Source organism: Oncorhynchus nerka, linkage group LG24, assembly GCF_034236695.1.
Source record: "Oncorhynchus nerka isolate Pitt River linkage group LG24, Oner_Uvic_2.0, whole genome shotgun sequence".
Classification (NCBI taxonomy): domain Eukaryota; kingdom Metazoa; phylum Chordata; class Actinopteri; order Salmoniformes; family Salmonidae; genus Oncorhynchus; species Oncorhynchus nerka.
In genome coordinates this window covers 52,739,468-52,758,758 of record NC_088419.1, presented here as the reverse complement: position 1 = coordinate 52,758,758, position 19,291 = coordinate 52,739,468, and the positions used below count along the sequence as shown (strand labels likewise).

At 41.3% G+C, this 19,291-nt stretch overlaps 2 protein-coding genes across 3 annotated transcripts; one reads left to right on the top strand and one right to left on the bottom strand.

The window, feature by feature from the left end:
• Positions 1-1,581: 1,581 nt before the first annotated feature.
• Positions 1,582-4,367, top strand: zbtb37 (zinc finger and BTB domain containing 37). Its single transcript, XM_029632151.2, has 4 exons — positions 1,582-2,160; positions 2,249-3,308; positions 3,582-3,681; positions 3,782-4,367. Exons 2-4 carry the CDS (start codon positions 2,278-2,280, stop codon positions 4,295-4,297), a joined length of 1,647 nt encoding a protein of 548 aa, XP_029488011.2. The 5' UTR covers positions 1,582-2,160; positions 2,249-2,277; the 3' UTR covers positions 4,298-4,367.
• Positions 4,368-11,204: 6,837 nt separating this feature from the next.
• Positions 11,205-16,798, bottom strand: LOC115108137 (antithrombin-III-like). 2 transcript variants are annotated; one of them, XM_029632149.2, is made up of 8 exons: positions 16,682-16,798; positions 15,672-15,724; positions 14,677-15,046; positions 13,082-13,297; positions 12,466-12,603; positions 12,102-12,320; positions 11,698-11,937; positions 11,205-11,480 (listed from the first exon to the last, which is right to left on the bottom strand). In XM_029632149.2, exons 1-8 carry the CDS (start codon positions 16,748-16,750, stop codon positions 11,304-11,306), a joined length of 1,482 nt encoding a protein of 493 aa, XP_029488009.1. In that variant the 5' UTR covers positions 16,751-16,798; the 3' UTR covers positions 11,205-11,303. The 2 variants fall into 2 exon arrangements, with proteins under 2 accessions (XP_029488009.1, XP_029488010.1); XM_029632150.2 differs by lacking the exon at positions 15,672-15,724 and having other exon boundaries at positions 16,682-16,771.
• Between the last annotated feature and the right edge of the window lie 2,493 nt (positions 16,799-19,291).

The window sequence follows — 19,291 nt, the reverse complement described above, 5'->3', positions numbered from 1 at the left end:
TGTGGAATGTTGTATTTTATGAGGAGGGCAAAATAAAAGCAGAGCCAGCATAATGGTTCACTGGGAAATTTGGAAATGTTATGTTCCAGATTTGAATGGGTATCTTATCATTTGTAGTTCCTGTGTTGATAGGATTTTGCTGTGTTTTGATTTTTTGTTGTCTTGGTAAATGGGCAGTGAAGAAGACCATGCCTGGTTTAACAGTATTGGCTTTACCTGCCTCATATGATGAACACTATGAATCCACTGGTGTTGACCATAACTATGACCCTCTCGCTTGCTCAACTGACCCAGAGGATTATTACTATACTACCTATATGTGAATGGTTCCAGATGTCTAACGTCGATTTCTGTACATGGTTATATGAGACTAGGTAGTCTCAAAGGGGGGAATTTTGGGGGTTACCTTGGGGGTCAGGTGTGAGGCTACACCAATGCCATGATTACTGCATACTGTATATGTGATAACCTTTGTATGCTTGCAATGCGCAATGATGGAAAATTGAGATGTACTGCTTTAGTTCTGAGAATTGTCTGCACCTGCTGATAGTCACGCAGCCTCAAGGCGGAGATAGTAGAGTGAGAAACCACAGTCTAGACATGTCTTTCTCATTTGACATACTTTGTATCTAATCTCTGTCTGCAATTGCATTTTATTACTAAAGAGTTTTATACCAAGGTTCCTGTGTCTGTGTCGTCTATCTGGAAGACTGATTGTTAAGGGAAACGCACATCACCCCATGCAAAGGACCACTCAACAGTTCCATTTACTGCGCAGTACTTTAATGCCACTACTGCAGACAGCCAATGCCTCTCAGTCTGGGACAGGAAAGGAAAATGATTGCTGAGGCCATCAACAGCAGCAGTATTTCCAATCAGATTTGTACATACCTTAACTGTTGGGTTGTTTGTCAAGTAAAGTGGCATAAAAAGTTATACTGTGGAAAATTATATTTAGTATACCAATTAAAAAGACAAACAAACAAAGGACATGTTGGATTTTTTGTTTGATCTGTGGAGTAGTTTGAAAGTGTGTACTTAATGAAGGTGGTGGAGAGTTTCAGTCTTCTATGCTGACTCCTGAAGTCCAGAGAGCACATCAGACTGAAAAGGCAATCGAGGGCAACATTAATATAAAAGACATGGATGGGGAAGCAGATGGTGAGGGGAAAGAAAGAGCAGTGTTTTAAATTACATTTACACCCAAGAAACCAATTTTTCTGCCCGTAGTTGCATGATTATGAACTATAAACTAAATGCCATAAATTCTTCCTTAGAGGATTATTTGTCTGCCCCCCCCCCCCATTTTTATTATATCAGAAAGTCAAGTTATGAAAGTGATCTTTTCAACATCCTCAACTTTCAATCAATCAACTTACAAACTAACAAGCAAGAAGAGATAGTCTACTGCACTTTTTTTCTCATTTTTGCTACTATAAGTAAATAAATACATCAGGAACTACAAGCACCATAAACATCTGTTTGACTTCAAAGTAATGCATTCTGGGAACAGATGTTATTTTATCGAGCGTCTTCTCTGTTCTCTGAGGGCTTGTCAATGAGAAGAGAACACCAATTCCCATCATGCAAATTAACTTTTTCCCTCGAAATTGTCCCGTCTGCCGTATCACGAAATGGGAAAATGAGAGCTGCGAAAGGAGTAACCAGGCAGATGAAATTGAACATAAGTTAACGTGCACATAGACACATTATATATGGAACAGTACCGCAGTTGTATTACGACGGTTCGTTATGACATAGAAGTTGTACGGTGTTCTTTCTTTCTTCGTTTTTGTTGTTAGCTACATGGACGTTGAACTAGCTGGCTAACGTTAGCCACCTCCCTGTCGCGAGCAACGCCGGGGTGGATATCTTCGTTTAGGCTTCGGCTCATCACCGTACTGCAGTATGTTACAGGGGCTAAAAAGAGGGCCAGGGCTCGGTTATAGAATTTGAGCGTTACCGCTGTGCAAAAACAGCGTCGGTTCAAACCATTGGTCAAAAATGCACAACCCTTTGCAAGCTATAATTAATTCCATATTCTATGCAAGTTAGCCAGCCAGCTTAGTCAGTAGTTAATATGATTGTGCAGTACATAAATTAATTGCAAGTAACGTTTCAGTGCCCGTGGTACAGTGCTGCCGTTGTATTCCCGAAAAGGTAAGAAAAGTTGTCCTGTTTTGCTAAGTAAGCAAAGTTTCTTGGTTAGGTTATCAAACAGTTAATCTCCAAGATATCTGTCCACTAGTTTCCAACTTGGGGATCATACAAGGCAGCATGGAGCGAGGAGACACCATGGAGCGAGGAGACACCATGGAGCGAGGAGACACCATGGAGCGAGCTGGCAGCATCCAACTGGACATCCCTGACTTCAGCAACTCTGTGCTGTCCCACCTGAACCAGCTGCGTATGCAGGGGCGGCTGTGCGACATTGTGGTGAACGTGCAGGGCCAGAGCTTCCGTGCTCACAAGGTGGTGCTGGCTGCCAGTTCCCCTTACTTCCGAGACCACATGTCGCTGAGCCAGATGAGCACCGTATCCCTGTCAGTCATCCGCAATCCCTCTGTGTTCGAGCAGCTCCTCTCCTTCTGCTACACCGGGAGGCTGTGCATGCAGCTGGCGGACATCATCAGCTACCTGACAGCTGCCAGCTTCCTGCAGATGCAGCACATCATCGACCGCTGCACCCAGATCCTGGAGGGCATCCATCTGAAGATCAGCCTGGCGGATGTGGAGGAGGAACTGGGGGCTGGAGTGAGGCACAGGGGGGCTGGGAGCTTGGAGGCCAGAAGAGGAGGAGGGGGGTTAGGGACATCAGGGGGCTCGCGCTCCCTTAGCCCGCGCCACAGCAGCCCCAGGGTTCTGGGCCTTCGAGGAAGCAGTGCTGGAGGGGCCTTGGATATCCGGGAGGTGGGAAGCCCAGCGGGGGAGTCCATGAGCCCCCAGATGGTGGAGCACAGCGGGCTGGGCCCAGAGGGGCTGGCTAGGGGGGTGGTAGTGGGCAGCAGGCTGGGGAAGGAGCCCATACTGCGCATCAATCGGGCTGGCCAGTGGTACGTGGAGGCCGAGTCAGAGAGAGGGAGTGGTGGTGAAGAGGTGGAGTCAGTGCGGGTGGTGGACGGGTTGAGGATAAAGACTGAGAGGTTGGAGGAGTGGATGGGGGCCGATACCCAGGAGGAAGGGAGCGGGGCGGAGGAGGGAGCAGCCATGATGATCGACACGTCCGGGCACAGCTCATTGGTGCAGGAGGGTTTTGTCACGGGGGCCAAAAGCTCTCAGCCCTCCAGCAGCTTCAGTGAGACAGAGAGGTGGGTACAAGTTCCAGGGAAGCAGGCCCTTCATGGTTTCATCTATGCCTTTATATAAAGGGAGAGTGTGCATGCAAGTTTTGAACTGCAGTCAAATTCAGTACGAAGTACCTCAGAAAAGCACTTTGGGTAACATTTAAAGTTGAGTGAAAATTCAATACAAAGTAGCCTACTATATGTATTACTAATGGAAGATGGAGTGCTAAGGTAAATGGCAAGGTGGAGCTACTCACCGAACTGAGGTTTACGGATCCAGTATCTCTATCCTGTTAGGTTTAGTCCTACTGGCAGTGTGGTGGTGATGGCCGAGAGACAGAGAGCCAAAAGTGAGTCACCCAGCAGAGCGGACAACCAGCGCCACACCAGCTCACAGGTATGTGTCACCCTCATCGACTGGTATTCTACCGTGGTGGTCAGCACTATGCATTCCCAAAGTCCACCATACATCGCTAGTCCTGTGGTTTGTTTGCCAGGGGGAGGAGCAGGCCGTGTTCGACATGGGTGGTTACGAGGAGTACCTGCGTGAGCAGGTGGGTGACCGCTGGTTCCGCTACAACCCTCGGCTCACCTGCATCTACTGCTGCAAGTCCTTCAACCAGAAGGGCAGCCTGGACCGCCACATGCGGCTGCACATGGGCATCACACCTTTCGTTTGTCGCATCTGCGGCAAGAAGTACACCCGCAAGGACCAGCTGGAGTACCACATTCGCAAGCACACAGGAAACAAGCCCTTCCATTGCCACGTCTGCGGCAAAAGCTTCCCCTTCCAGGCCATCCTCAACCAGCACTTCCGCAAGAACCACCCGGGCTGCGCCCCTCAGGAGGTGGCCCACAGTGCCTCCCCAGAGACCACCACCGTCTCCTCACGGGGGGGCCAGAACGAGGAGGAGTCGCCCAGCCAGGAGGAGCCAGAGGGGGGTAGCAATGGAGGAGGGGCCTCTTTTGGAGAGGGTGCCCAGGCCTCGGTCTCCACCACTGGGCCTGATTGACTCAGTGGACCATGGAGGGAGATGGTTGGGGTATGGGAGAACAGGGTATTAGTTTTTTTTTTGGGGGGGGGGGGGGCAGGCAGGCAGGCAGGCAGGAAATTAAGCTGTCATTTTGTGCTCTCCTGCCAGGCGAAGGAAAATATATATATCTTGAAGTTGCTTCAAAGGAAAGGATGAAAAGGGAGTAGGTGATTTCAGAGGGTTTCAAGTCCATCCAGGGTGTTATTTTTATAAGCATTTTTCAAATCCCTTCAACTAAACAGCAGGGACGGGAGTTCCAGAATGATGCAAAAGAGTAGTTTGATAGGGCACTTTGTATTATATAGTTATTTATAAGTGATATGTCCGCTTTAGACCACATCTACCTTCATAACACAAACTGAACAGATAAATCGAACACATGAAGAAATGCCACACTCTAATAACTTCATACAACACTGAATGCCCATAGTTTTTATTTGACTGTCTATTTTCCCATGTTACAGTTTTATACTTTTGTATTACCGGTTTACAGGTTCAGAATGCAGAGAAATAACAGGCTGAACTGGTCACAGTTTGGTCATATTGTATTAATATTGCCAAAACACTGTGCCAGTATAATAACTACATATATACATACTCTCCATTTTTTTTCCTTTTGCCTTGAGACAATCTTGAGCAGTTGGGGGTCAATATGATAGATAATCAGACTCTTCATATATGCTCATTTTAAGTGCCAGAATGGCTTTAAAAAAAATGCAATTGCACATGAATAGTAGACATGGCCCAGTGAACAAAAAAAACGGTTAATTTGGTAGTAATAAGTGCAATGATGAAAATAACACAACCTTCTTGACAGATGTCAAGAAGACCGAAGGGTCAACATGGCTAAATGCTTTCGAAAGTGTAACATTATTTAATCAGTACAACAATTTTACAGATGTATTGTGAAAGAGGACTCTTGATCCATCTGTAATTTGCCGGTTAAAACCTCATATCTCTACATTCTTCAACTAGCTGCTGAATGCATACTTATATACAGGAATGCAAAACACAGGAAACTCAATGGTCTTCAACCTCCGATAAGCTACAATAAAACTCAGTTACCTCTCACACATCACTACGCAATACAGGTCTGCTCAAAGCAGATTGGTCGATACACTCAGCAGAATTTACCGTATGTAAAATTGTTTTCTCATTTTTCTATGTTGTAGTTAACGTTAACTACTTTTTTTAATGATTTTTTTTAAAGTGACAAGATTTTTTCTCCCGCATAGATCTCATGTCTTTCGGAACATTTTTGTATCTAGCTCTGACAATGTATCTGGAGGACGTAGAGACGAGACGAGATTGTAATGGGGGACACTCGTATACCTATCGGGGGAGTCCTAAGGAGGAGCAGGATGGGAGACTAATAAGACCTTGCGGCTGTACTGTAGTACCACCCAAGAGAAAGCAGGAGGTCACTGACTGCCAGGGATGGCCTGTCACCAGAGGATAGACACGCAGCCTGCGTGCTTGCTACAGTAGAATGTGCTCCTTTGGCAATCCGTAAGGGGCATCCTGGCAACCAATGGAATTGAGAGGATAAGCCAAGGAACTTATTCCCCCCCCTCGCATGGAGGCCAACATTACTATGCCAAGCACTTAAAGGAGGGGTTTGAAAGGATAGCATTTAAGAATTATGTAAAAGGTATATATCGCATATGCATATTTAAACACATTTGTTGCTATATAAGAGTAAAGAGAACCTAAACTTGCTAAGATTTTGAACGCAGATATAATGGTAGCATAGTGGATTGGCTGTTCTTTCTCTCCCCCCTTTTTTTTGTTTTACAGAGCTGTGAATCATTTGTGGTTGTGACGGGAGTTTTTATGAATGGGTGTATGCAAGTGAAAAACAGCTACTGATTTGTCCACTGGTTATTTCTTATCCGGATTGAGAATGCATTACACATCACCACAGTACACCTCAGTCTAGATTCGTCAGACAAAAACAGGTCAACATTTGTTACAACAAATATCAGGTATTTTTGTTTACTGTTTTTAAGTTTACTCTCTTTGTAAGTTACGTTTAATATTATGGAGTTTAAAAACATGCTTGGGCTAACTGCAGTGATATCTTACAGCAAGCTTTATTTAGCAAGTGTGCAAAGCTTAAATATACATGTTTTAATAAAATGAATAAAATATTTTATTGTGTAAATGAATATGCCATTATGGCAGTAGCAATGCAGCTATTATTTTACGTCGAAACTAGGGATGCACAAATGTGGAAATGAAACCGGTTGCTTAGGGCCCAAGCCGTTAGTTTTTAGGAACTATGTTGGGGTCTCAACTTACAGTTTTGAAATTTAGTTGAGCATCAGCAGTTTTTTTCTCTTATGTCAGTCAATTATTGAGCGTGCACGAAGGGCACATGCCCAGGGGCCTCCCATTGATTTTGCCAGTCACTCTCCCTCAGATATCATATTAACGTGGCGTAAGTCATGGCAAAATCTGTAGAATTGCAGGAAATATGGTGTAAAAAGGAAGAAGGAAATCTCCACCCGATGGCAAAATGAGTGGAATAGCGTTGAAATGAAATAAAATCGCAAGTTTTCTCTGCACCATGGCAAAATGTGTAGAATTGCAGGAAATATGGTGTAAAAAGGAAGAAGGAAATCTCCACCCGATGACAAAATGAGTGGAATAGCGTTGAAATTAAATTAAATCGCAGTCTAATCTCTGCACCATGGCAAAATGTGTAGAATTGTACAAACTTGCTTTAAACTGCAATATTTTCTCTGCGCCCAATGGCAAAAATGAAAATGTATTGCGGGAAATTCACCCAAAACATATATTTTTTCTCTACGCCATCAAGAGGGGTCCACTAAAATATTTTTCTCCTGTGAGGTGGGGGGGGCCTCCCAACAAAATGTTGCTTTAGGCCCCCAAAAGGCTAGGGGGAAATCTTGGTCAGTAACCAATATCCTTTTGTCCATGATGACTGATATCATTTCTGTATCAGCCATCATGGGAAAAATGGTATTACAGAAATTGTGTCAACAACTAGCTATTTATCAAAAAGCCTTTTTCATAATTGATAAAATACCATTTTTTGTAAAGGTCCAATATAGTTTCACCTAGAGAACACCAATCCCCGGGTGTTGGGAGTTGTACAAGGTGAACAGTGCACCGTGTCATTTTATTTTAGCTCAGATTTAACACCATATAATATTGGTACAGAATATTGTTTTTTTCAGCCATATTTGTCCTACACTGATGTGAAGTCAGATATGTTTCAATTAGGGATGCATGATATAAGTATTTTAATACTCAATATTATGCTTGCAGCATGAAGATTCTTAACAATGAGATGGCTTCAGCTAACATTTTTTTTTAAATGTGTCACGCTCACAGATCATGCCTCTAAGCCAGTGGTCACCAACCTTGGTCCTGGAGAGCTACAAGGTGTGCCGACTTCGAATTAAAACATTCCCGTGCGTACATAGCATTCCAAAGTAGAACTAAAGCGGAATCATTTGAATTGACAGTTGATTTTCAGATACATTAGATTTCAATCATTTTAGAGATTACATTACATTTACAAACATTGATGCCGGAAAACCTGGAATCCAGATAGGAAAGTGTTCCTGCATTATGTGTTTTAAAAAACGATTTGATTTTTAAACAATTACTATATGAAAAAAGAACCAAACTCAATGTTTGGTTTTACAAGATTTTTTCCCCAGCAGGTACCAGGTTTGCCGGATTTCAATTTAGTTTGAATAGTACTCCCAGGCCTTTTTGGGGATTCGACCAAGATTGATTGTCATGCTGTTTTCTTTGTCTATTGCTTATAATTCAAATGGCTTTTGTTACCTTTTTAATAAGCTTTAACTGTGCAGAGGACATGTGTATTTGCAGTGTAAATATGATTATTGAACCCTTGTATATGTATTGTTACTGCTGAATGTGGATCAATGACAGGAACAAGCCATCTCGTGTAGCCTCTCCAGTTTCAGCAAACAGATCTATGTCGTCTCCACTTACCTCGGTATGTCGTGTGAAGAAGATTCTTACTAAGCTGGTGCGAGGGTGTCAATAATGCATATATAGTTGATTTAAGTACTGCTCTGGAAAGTTCTGTTTTGACCCATCTATCCAACTGTGAAAAACAACATCTAGCTAAAAATGTTAAGATGTCAAAATCAGGAATCCAAACATTTCAGTTACTTGAATGAGTTGTCAAGCTGAGGCCCTATTTAGCATCAATGCATGCCATCTTTGTCATAGGTTTTCAATGCCAAACTTGGGAAAGTTTCTTTATCAATATATTTGCTCCAAAACATGCCAAATAATGTTATTAGGTGACATTTAATATGACATTTAATATATTCTACATTTGGTGCTATTATGTCTTGGTCTTGCTGATCCATTGTCTTGATTCATTGATTCATTTTTTTTTTTTATTATTATTATTTTTTTTTTTTACAATTGTCTTGTGTGAAATGTCTATACACAAATGCATACATGCAGTAGATCCAATATGATTTTGACTGCAAAATGCTTACTCCAACTAATTATTAGGCTATGTAATTAATTGGCAAAAATATTTAATACTTAAGGCAAAATATTATTTGACGTAAAAAATATATTCATAAACAAAGAATATCTCAAAGGAAATGGAATATATTAAATGACAATATTTTACATTTTCACTGTCAAGAAATGTACAAAACCAGCTGTGGTCTTGCAAGATCTTGCAGGTTATATGTGAAGTTCCCTTTTTATTTTATTTTTTGCATGGTCCTGTTCCTGAAAAAGAAAAATGTCTTGATTATACTGTAAAGGGTAATGCTTTGGGTTGGTGGTATGAAGGGGGTTTGGTTTATCGCTTGGGGTCATTTGCAAGGCCAAAGGTTGATTTGTTAATTGCTTTTGATAATGTGAAAAAGGGTTACTTCACAATAACCACTATATCATTTTCATTATTAAAGTACATTCTCTTCAAAGGAAATAAAGCACTTTAAGTGTTACTGTGATTGGCTGGTTTTATTTTTAGTAAGGTCAGATTTAGCAGTTTGCGTACATGTGACAGGATGAGTACATGTGTGAATGGATGTGTACCTGTATGTAGAGGTCGACCGATTATGATTTTTCAACGCCGATACCGATTATTGGAGGACAAAAAAAGCCGATACCGATTAATCGAACAATTTTTAAAAACGTATTTGTAATAATGACAATTACAACAATACTGAATGAACACTTATTTTAACTTAAAATAATACATCAATAAAATCAATTTAGCATCAAATAAATAATGAAACATGTTCAATTTGGTTAAAATAATGCAAAAACAAAGTGTTGGAGAAGAAAGTAAAAGTGCAATATGTAAGAAAGCTAAGGTTTAAGTTCCTTGCTCAGAACATGAGAACATATGAAAGCTGGTTGTTCCTTTTAACATGAGTCTTCAATATTCCCAGGTAAGAAGTTTCAGGTTGCAGTTATTATAGGAATTATAGGACAATTTATCTCTATACCATTTGTATTTCATATACCTTTGACTATTGGATGTTCTTATAGGCACTTTAGTATTGCCAGTGTAACAGTATAGCTTCCGTCCCTCTCCTCGCTCCTACCTGGGCTCGAACCAGGAACACATCGACAACAGCCACCCTAGAAGCAGCGTTACCCATGCAGAGCAAGGGGAACAACTACTCCAAGTCTCAGAGCGAGTGACGTTTGAAACGCTATTAGCGCGCATCCCGCTAACTTGCTAGCCATTTCACATCACATCGTTACACCAGCCTAATCTCGGGAGTTGATAGGCTTGAATTCATAAACAGCAGAGCTGCTGGCAAAATGCACGAAAGTGCTGTTTGAATGAATGCTTATGAGCCTGGTGCCCACCATCGCTCAGTCAGACTGCTCTATCAAATCATAGACTTAACACACAGAAATACGAGCCTTAGTTCATTAATATGGTCGAATCTGGAAACTATCATCTCGAAAACAAAACATTTTTTCTTCCAGTGAAATACGGAACCGTTCCGTATTTTATCTAACAGGTGGCATCCATCTGCCTAAATATTCCTGTTACATTGCACAACCTCCAATGTTATGTCATAATTACGTAAGATTCTGGCAAATTAGTTCGCAATGAGCCAGGCGGCCTAAACTGTTGCATATACCCTGACTCTATGTGCAATGAACGCAAGTGAAGTGACACAATTTCACCTGGTTAATATTGCCTGCTAAACTGGATTTCTTTTAGCTAAATATATACTTCTGTGTATTGATTTTAAGAAAGGCATTGGTGTTTATGGTTAGGTACACGTTGGAGCAACGACAGTCCTTTTTCGCGAATGCGCACTGCAGCGCAGGACACGCTAGATAAACTAGTAATATCATTAACCATGTGTAGTTATAACTAGTGATTATGATTGATTAAGTTTAATGCTAGCTAGCAACTTACCTTGGCTTCTTACTGCATTCGCGTAACAGGCAGGCTCCTCGTGAGGCAGGTGGTTAGAGCGTTGGACTAGTTAACCGTAAGGTTGCAAGATTGAATCCCTGTGCTGACAAGGTAAAAATCTGTCGTTCTGTCCCTGAACAAGGCAGTTAACCCACCGTTCCTAAGCCATCATTGAAAATAAGAATGTGTTCTTTACTGACTTGCCTAGTTAAGTAAAGGTGTAAAAAAAAAAGAAATTTGCGTCCAAAATTACCGATTTCCGATTGTTATGAACACTTGAAATCGGCCCTAATTAATCGGCCATTCCGATTAATCGGTCGACCTCTACCTGTATGTATACCTTTTGAGTGTTTGTTTAAAAGTGTCATTTTAAGGACGGTCCTTTCACCAATCTACAGATACTTAATCAATTACTCATTTGACAGATTTACATTAAAAAAAGTACTCACTAAAAAAAAAGTGGTCCACTGTCCATCCGATTTGGTTTATTTTACATTGATACAGAGATCAGAAATTGGCTGTTACATGACATGAATGACAAATCCGAGGTTGGTGTGTGTGTGATCAGGGGTCACAGGGGTCAGCCACCCGGCCGGTGAACACCATGGTGTTGATGGTGGACTCTCGGATGAGCAGGAGGAAGGGCCGGTTGGCCATAAACACCTCCTGGTTTAAGTTGATGGAGCGGCCGATGGCCACCACAGCTGTGGCAGCAACCACCTCACTGCCTTCCTCATTCACCTGCAACATTTGTTTATTTGTTAAAAATAGTTTTGAAAGTTCATGATCATTGATTTAATGAAGTTAAACAACTATATTTTATGCTTGTTAATTGTTCAATTAGGCCTAGTGCCCAACCTGATGCACATTTGATCTGTTAGCAAGTCGTTTTTCCCCCAGCTACTTTAAGTAATGATCCTAATGGATTTCATATGATTCTTATGGATCCTGTACATACCTCTATGAATGCTTTATGGAATGCATCTGAAATGTACAGATTATTTGCCTCGTCTTCCAGGATGCCTGAGAGGCTGGCGTCCCTGGGGCTGAAGAGGTCCTCGAGCCCCATGGCCTGAAGTTGCTCCTTCAGACTGAAGCTGTCTTCGATGCGGAAGCGTGGCAGATGCACCGACACCGCGGTCTCCCTCATGTTATCCAGCCAGCCAGTCAGCTTCTTCAAGTCCAGGTTCTCCTCCACCTTACAACAACAGCAGATGTTCAGTGTGATTGGTGGTATGGAGGATGAGTTGAAATTATCTAAATGTGTCATGAATAGCAAATTACTAAAACATGAATAACCTTGGGAGTACAATATAATTGTCAGTGAACAGTAACTGACGACAGTAGGCACCCGGGACCCACCTCAGACAAGGGTGTTCCTTTCAGTGGTAGGATCAGCACCATGGTGATGCCCTCTCCGCGGTACGGCAGCTCCAGCAGCTGCACCTTATCTTCAGTGAACCTGCCGTAGCGAAACTTGGTCTCCTGGTACATCATGGACACTGGGCATGTCTTGGACTTACTCACGTAGAAGTCGGCCTTGAAGACTTTGTCTTTGTCGAATTGGCTTTTCCACTGACCCTGTGAGAGACAGCAAAAAACAAGGCGACAGTTGAATGAAAGGCAATGGGTTCCTGGGTGGTGGCCAAAATGAGACTTGTTTTGACCTGTCCATCCATAGGCAATGCAGAACACAAAATGTGTGAGAAAAATATACTCAACACACCTTGAAATAGATGGTGTTGACCAGGACCAGCACAGTGTTGGAGTTCAGTGATCCCTCCGGCAAAGTGTTCTGAATCCTTTTTTCCGTCTTGTTTGAGATCCAATCGTTGATGGTCACCCGGGACAGCTCTGGCTTCTCCTAAAAGACCCATGTTCACAGAATTGCACTTCTACCATGTCACATGCCTTGAACTACTTTGGTAACACTGGAATTGAATTACTCAACACTTTGCAGTAACTTCAGATAAATAACATGTAGTAATACCTCAGTACATCTAATTCAGTTGTTCCCACCTCTGGTCCTTGACTACCCCCAACAGTACACATTTTTATTGTACCCCTGGACATGCACACTTGATTCAACTTGTCAACTAATCATCAGGCCCTCAATGAGTTGAATCAGATTTGTCTGAGGCAACAACAACAATGTGTGTTGTTGGGGGTACTCGAGGACTGGAGTTAGGAACCACTTCTCTAATTGATTACTTAACTCTGGTCCATAATAGTGACTTAATTAACTCTTGTACACACAGTAATTGTTATTAAAGAGTGCAATTTGTGATGTGTGAAAAGGTCAAATTAAGCAGTAGGCTATGAAAAATGTAAGAGGGAATGACCTTGAAATTGAGTGGCATGAGTTTGGCGCCATACACCAGCTCACTGATATTCTGGTAATTCTCACTGAATGCCAGAGACTTTTCTCCGAAAAGACGGTTGGCTGAGATCAGCTCTGTCGTCTTGTCTTTCTTGCGGTACAGGCGACAGTTTAGCTTGGCGAAGAAGAAATGCACTTGGTCCGACGTCTTCTCTTTGATCGTGTCAAACTCAAACACCTGAATTGAGATTGAGACAGAGGTCAGACATTGGGAGGCCTGAGCTGTTATTGGTTGTGGCTATGAATAATTAAATAAAAATCACTGAAGAAGAGAAAGACAGACTGAGTCAACATATTAACTGACATCAAACCCACATTTCTAAGTTCCTCCTGCCTAATGTGTATGAAACAAATGCTGAGTGGGTCATGCATGTAATTGTAAATGTATAGTAACAGTCTCAATCTTGATGGTTTTATACACGGAGTGTAGGAACACTTGCTCTTTCCATGACATAGACTGACCAGGTGAAAGCTATGATCCCTTATTGAGGTCACTTGTTAAATCCACTTCAATCAGTGGAGGGAGGAGACGGATTTTTAAGCCTTGAGACATGGATTTTATGTGTGCCATTCAGAGGCTGAATGGGCAAGACAAAATATTTAAGTGCCTTTGAACGGGGTATGGCAGTAGGTGCCGGGCACACAGGTTTGAGTGTGTCAAGAACTGCAACACTGCTGAGTTTTTCACACAACAGTTTCCCATTTGTATTATGAATGGTCGACCACTCAAAGCACATCCAGCCAAAAGGGGGTGCAACAAAATATTAGGAAGGTGTTCTTAATGTTTCGTATTTTGGCCTTTTAATGCGGGTTACCAAGACCATTTAAAGAGCGACTGCCCCTAAAAACCAACTTCTCATTTTGAAAGCGGACTATGTGGCAATGATATGAGTCACACATTTATTCTAGTGTCCACAAAGTATAAAAAGGAGAATTTTGTCATAAAGTCGGTCTAGTCCAAAACAGAGTTGCGAGATGATAGGAAAAATCATTGTCATGGAATGAAGGGTACCTTAACAGTTTTCCTTGGGTTGGGTTTATTTCAATCCCGCCCACAGCTGGAAGCACCCAAATAATCATCCATTTGGAGTGCAGCTGCACACGACCCGATCGTAATGCCCATGGTAAATTTGTACACAATATTTTAAAAGGTCAATAGCTCCAAATGTCAATGACTTACAAACCTCAAATCAACTATATATATTGTCAAAATTCATATACAAATATTGAAAGTATTTAATGAGACAACTAAAAGATGTGCAACATGAAAAAATTGTCTCATTTACATTGTGTAATTTATTGATGGTCCCTAACTAGCCCCAGAGATGTGTTTGACATCGGATAGCCTATTTTTCCACGGTCGCACACCAGCCGGCTGAAGCTAATTGGCTAGCACTACCTAGCCTAGGCAACTTCAAGACACTAGACCTGGTTCGACTATTTCAAGTTATCTAAAAGGGTGACTGACTAACTGTAGTGTTTTGGCAGAAGTGAATGTACAAAAGCTTGCCACGTGCGAACACACGAGACACCAACATTTCGCTTCAGACCTCTTACGTTCATAATCTGTTTGAGCGTGTTGTTGCAGGCGCCTAGTTTGGTCATGGCGAAGGCTGTGGATATGCTGATAGGGGACATGAAGATGTTGGCCTCGCTGGGTTTACCCTGGGATAGCTGCTTGAACAGGGACAAGGCGAAGCGACTGTTCGCCTTGGACAGCTCCCACACCCGGGGATTGGTGTTCTCAGGGACTTTCTCTGGTTTAGCATCCGCTGTCAAGGCTTCATCCTCGGGGCTGCGGTAGACACACTTGGGCTCCAGGGGCACGTCTTTGGGCTTGACATGGCAGAAGTCTTTGAACGCCTGGGAGGTTGATAGCAAGGCGAGGAGCAGCCCCAGAATCCACACAAACTCGGACAACCTCATCCTGAGGGAGAGAGAGGGGTCTGGGTCAGGTTATATGAGGCTTATTCAATCCCTTTGGTCATTGGTCACAGGCTAATTTAGACTTGGGAAACCAGCTGTCTCTGGCCAACTGATGGCATGTAAGGATCAATGAAGCACCGGGGGAAGGGGAAACTAGCAGACACTGCAGCTCACAAGGACTAGCGTTGGTATAGGCTGCAGTATGGTACTGTATACACATCTATTGTTTTAAGCTACCTTGACATACTGGTACAAACCAGAGGAGGCTTCTTCAGGGAGGAGAGGGATGTCCTCATTTTTTTAGGATGTCCTACATTAAGCCAAACCATTGGCTTAACTAGAACATATTCAAAATAACTTTCAACCTACCTCCCTTACTTTTTTAAGTCACCAGATGCCACTACAGCACACATTCTAACCAACATAACACCACTCAAAGTAACTTCCAAAGTTCAACTGTCTCTTTGCGTAGTGGGAGGTCGTTGTAATGTAGGGAAACACAAAAAATAACAAAGCACACCGGGGCTATCTCAATGGGGAAATTCATAATTTTAAAGAGTTTCCACTCAGTTTGCTCTCCGAATACGTGATATTTGAATAAAGCTTAGGGTATGTTATGTTATCACCTTATTAGAAGCACCTTTTTTTCTTTAAAGTAGTTAGTCGTTTTATTCAGCACCTGTAAAAAAAAACATTGGATGCAAGTAAAACCTCTACTTTAATGGAATTCATAACTCAAGAGTGGCCATCTAAGTATGCACAGTGGGGTCCAAAATGATTGACACCCTTGATTAATATAAGCAATAAAATAATTTAAATACTTAGCTATATTGTATGCTAACATTTTTGAAATTGTATTATTTTATACTAATACTGTACATGCTAACCTCTCGTTATTGGTAATCTGTAACTTTCTCACTCATTATTCATGAGTCATTCAGGATGATACTTAATCATGGTAGCATCCACATTTTTATAAACATATTCTATTCTTATTTACAATTAAAGTGACTGCACAATGAAAATACATTATTTACCATTTCTTTTGGGCACAAAATAATCAGAAACACAACCAAAATGAACTGCAAATGCATCCAACAAGTTTGTAGAGTCACAAGCTTGATGTAGTCATTGCGTGCTAGGAATATGGGACCAAATACAAAACCTTTGACTACTTCATATGAACCTTTAGGGGTGTCAATTTTGACCCCTAGCTTTTAGAGAAAGAAAAGTATTACTTGTGACACACAATCTTTCCCGGCGCAATTGTATCAGTATGAAATAATTTGCCAATTATTTTAGGATAGAACATAGCTCAATATTTGAATGATGTAATAGTCATTATTGATCATCTTTATCAAGGGTGTCAATAACTTTGAATCCCACCGGATATGAAAGGAATTAAAATAGCAACTAGGAACCACACAATGCTAAAAGAAAATATTATGTTTTAAGTGCGAAGACTTACAATAGAACAACCATTTCTGTTGAGAAGCTTTGAATTTACCCGTCTGTTTATTCAACGAGCCATTGACAAATACCTGTTGCTAAATACGTGCCATCTTTGAACATAGCATCGCCTCTTTCAACCAAACTAAACCCTATGTAACAATATTATGAATTGACAATGCCTTACCTGAGGTCTATTTTCCTTGTAAATGACTGTGTGTGTGGAACCTAAGTATCGGCGGCGAGTTGAGCTCATGAGTCCCTCATTAGGGGTCAGTGTCCTGTAGCGCAAGTGGGGGGCTGGAGAAAGGAAGATTTACTCAGCTCAAACTTTGAAGTTTTGACTTTGAAGTATTGATCGATTCAGTTGAGTTGGTCCCACATGTTGATTGATCCAATGTTCTAAACACTTCTTTAAAAGTATTTGTTTATATGAAATAATACAATAACGCATCATGCCAATACACAGAGAATGGTCACAGTGAAGAATAAATAAGTACAGGCTCATTTGTACAATTGTACAGAAATACCACATACATGGTGCAATATTGATAATGAGAAGGATTTTTATTGATTTATTTCACCTTCATTTAACCAGGTAGGCCAGTTGAGAACGAGTTCTCATTTACAACTGCGACCTGGCCAAGAAAAAGCAAAGCAGTGCGACAAAAAACAACACAGTTACACATGGAATAAACAAAAGTACAGTCAATAACACAATAGAAAAATATATATACAGCGTGTGCAAATGGAGTAAGGAGGTAAGGCAATAAATAGGCCAATAGTAGCGAAGTAATTACAATCTAGCAAATTAACACCGGGGTGATAGATGTGCAGATGATGATGTGCAAGAAGAAATACTGGTGTGCAAAAAAAGTTAATAAAACAATATGGGGATGAGGTAGGTAGTTGGATGGGCTATTTACAGATGGGCTGTGTACAGCTGCAGCGATCAGTAAGCTGCTCAGATAGATGTACTAACTTTAAGCATCAGCTAAGAGAAAGATGTTGCTCTACATCACATTAACAGCTGTCTGCATTGTTATTTTTAGATCAGCTTTAATATTGCAGATTGTAGCTTCCATCAATGTAATTGTCTGCATCATTTCCAATCTCCCATTAAAAACATTGTAAATACACAGTACCAGTCAAAAGTTTGGACACCTACTCATTCAAGGGTTTTTCTTTATTTTTTTTTACTATTTTCTACATTGCAGAATAATAGCGAACATATCAAAACTATGAAATAACATGTATGGAATCATGTAGGAACCAAAAAGTGTTAAACAAATGAAAATATATTTTAGATTTGAGATTCTTCTTTGCACACTCTTGGCATTCTCTCAACCAGCTTCACCTGGAATGCTTTTCCAACTGTCTTGAAGGATTTCCCACATATGCTGAGCACTTGTTGGCTGCTTTTCCTTCACTCTGCGGTCTGACTCATCCCAAACCATCTTAATTTGGTTGAGGTCAGGGGATTGTGGAGGCCAGGGCATCTGATGCAGCACTCCATCACTCTCCTTCTTGGTAAAATAGCCCTTACACAGCCTGGAGGTGGGTTTAGGGTCATTGTCCTGTTGAAAAACAAATGATAGTCCCACTAAGCCCAAACCAGATGGCTTGGCGTATCTCTGCAGAATGCTGTTGTAGCCATGCTGGTTAAGTGTACCTTGAATTCTAAATAAATCACTGACAGTGTCACCAGCAAAGCACCCCCACACCATAACACCTCCTCCATGCTTTACGGTGGGAAATAAACAGGCGGAGATAATCCATTCACCCACACCGCATCTCACAAAGACACGGCGGTTGGATCCAAAAATCTCAAATTTGGACACCAGACCAAATGACACATTTTCACCGGTCTAATGTCCATTGCTCGTGTTTCTTGGCACAAGCAAGTCTCTTCTTATTATTGGTGTATTTTAGTAGTGGCTTCTTTGCAGCAAATCGACCATGAAGGCCTGATTCACACAGTCTCCTCTGAACAGTTGATGTTGAGATGTGTCTATTAAAATCTGTGTAGCATTTATTTGGGCTGCAATTTCTGAGGCTGGTAACTCTAATGAACTTAACTTATGCAGCAGAGGTAACTCTGGGTCTTCCATTCCAGTGGCGGTCCTCATGAGAGTCAGTTTCTTCACAGAGCTTGATGTTTTTTTGTGACTGCAATTGAAGAACCTTTCAAAGTTCTTGAAATGTTCCATATTGACTGACCTACATGTCTTAAAGTAATTATGTCATTTCTGACTGTCATTTCTCTTTGCTTATTTGAGCTGTTCTTGCCATAATATGGACTTGGTCTTTCACCAAATAGGGCTTACTTCTGTGTAACACACCTAACTTGTCACAACTCAACTGATTGGCCCAAACGCGTTAAGAAGGAAATAAATTCCACAAATTAACTTTTAAGAAGGCACACCTGTTAATTGAAATGCATTCCAAGTGACTACCTCATGAAGCTGGTTGAGAGAATGCCAAGATGGCCTTGATGACCGCTTTGCACAAAGAATCTCAAATATAAATTACATTTTGATTTAACACTTTTTTGGTTACTACATGATTCCATATGTGTTATTTTGATGTCTTCATTATTCTGCAATGTAGAAAATAGTAAAAAATAAAGAAAACCCCTTGAATGAATAGGTGTTCTTAAACTGTTGACCGGTAGTGTATGTAAACAAGATATTTTTACATTTAATACATTTGCAAAAATGTATAAAAACCTGTTTTCGCTTTCATTATGGGGTATTGTGTGTAGACTGATGATATTTTATTTAATCAATTTTAGAGT

Bases quoted from the DNA above. Each gene is read 5' to 3' on its own strand.
- LOC115108137 (XM_029632149.2), bottom strand. From the start codon at position 16,750: ATGAGCTCAACTCGCCGCCGATACTTAGGTTCCACACACACAGTCATT. The intron at 12,604-13,081 runs GTCATTCCCTCT...TGGGTCTTTTAG, and splicing joins TCATGCCACTCAATTTCAAG to GAGAAGCCAGAGCTGTCCCG. The intron at 11,481-11,697 runs GTATGTACAGGA...CAAATGTTGCAG, and splicing joins TCCATAAAGCATTCATAGAG to GTGAATGAGGAAGGCAGTGA.
- zbtb37 (XM_029632151.2), top strand. From the start codon at position 2,278: ATGGAGCGAGGAGACACCATGGAGCGAGGAGACACCATGGAGCGAGGA. The intron at 3,309-3,581 runs GTGGGTACAAGT...CTATCCTGTTAG, and splicing joins AGCTTCAGTGAGACAGAGAG to GTTTAGTCCTACTGGCAGTG. The intron at 3,682-3,781 runs GTATGTGTCACC...TTTGTTTGCCAG, and splicing joins AGCGCCACACCAGCTCACAG to GGGGAGGAGCAGGCCGTGTT.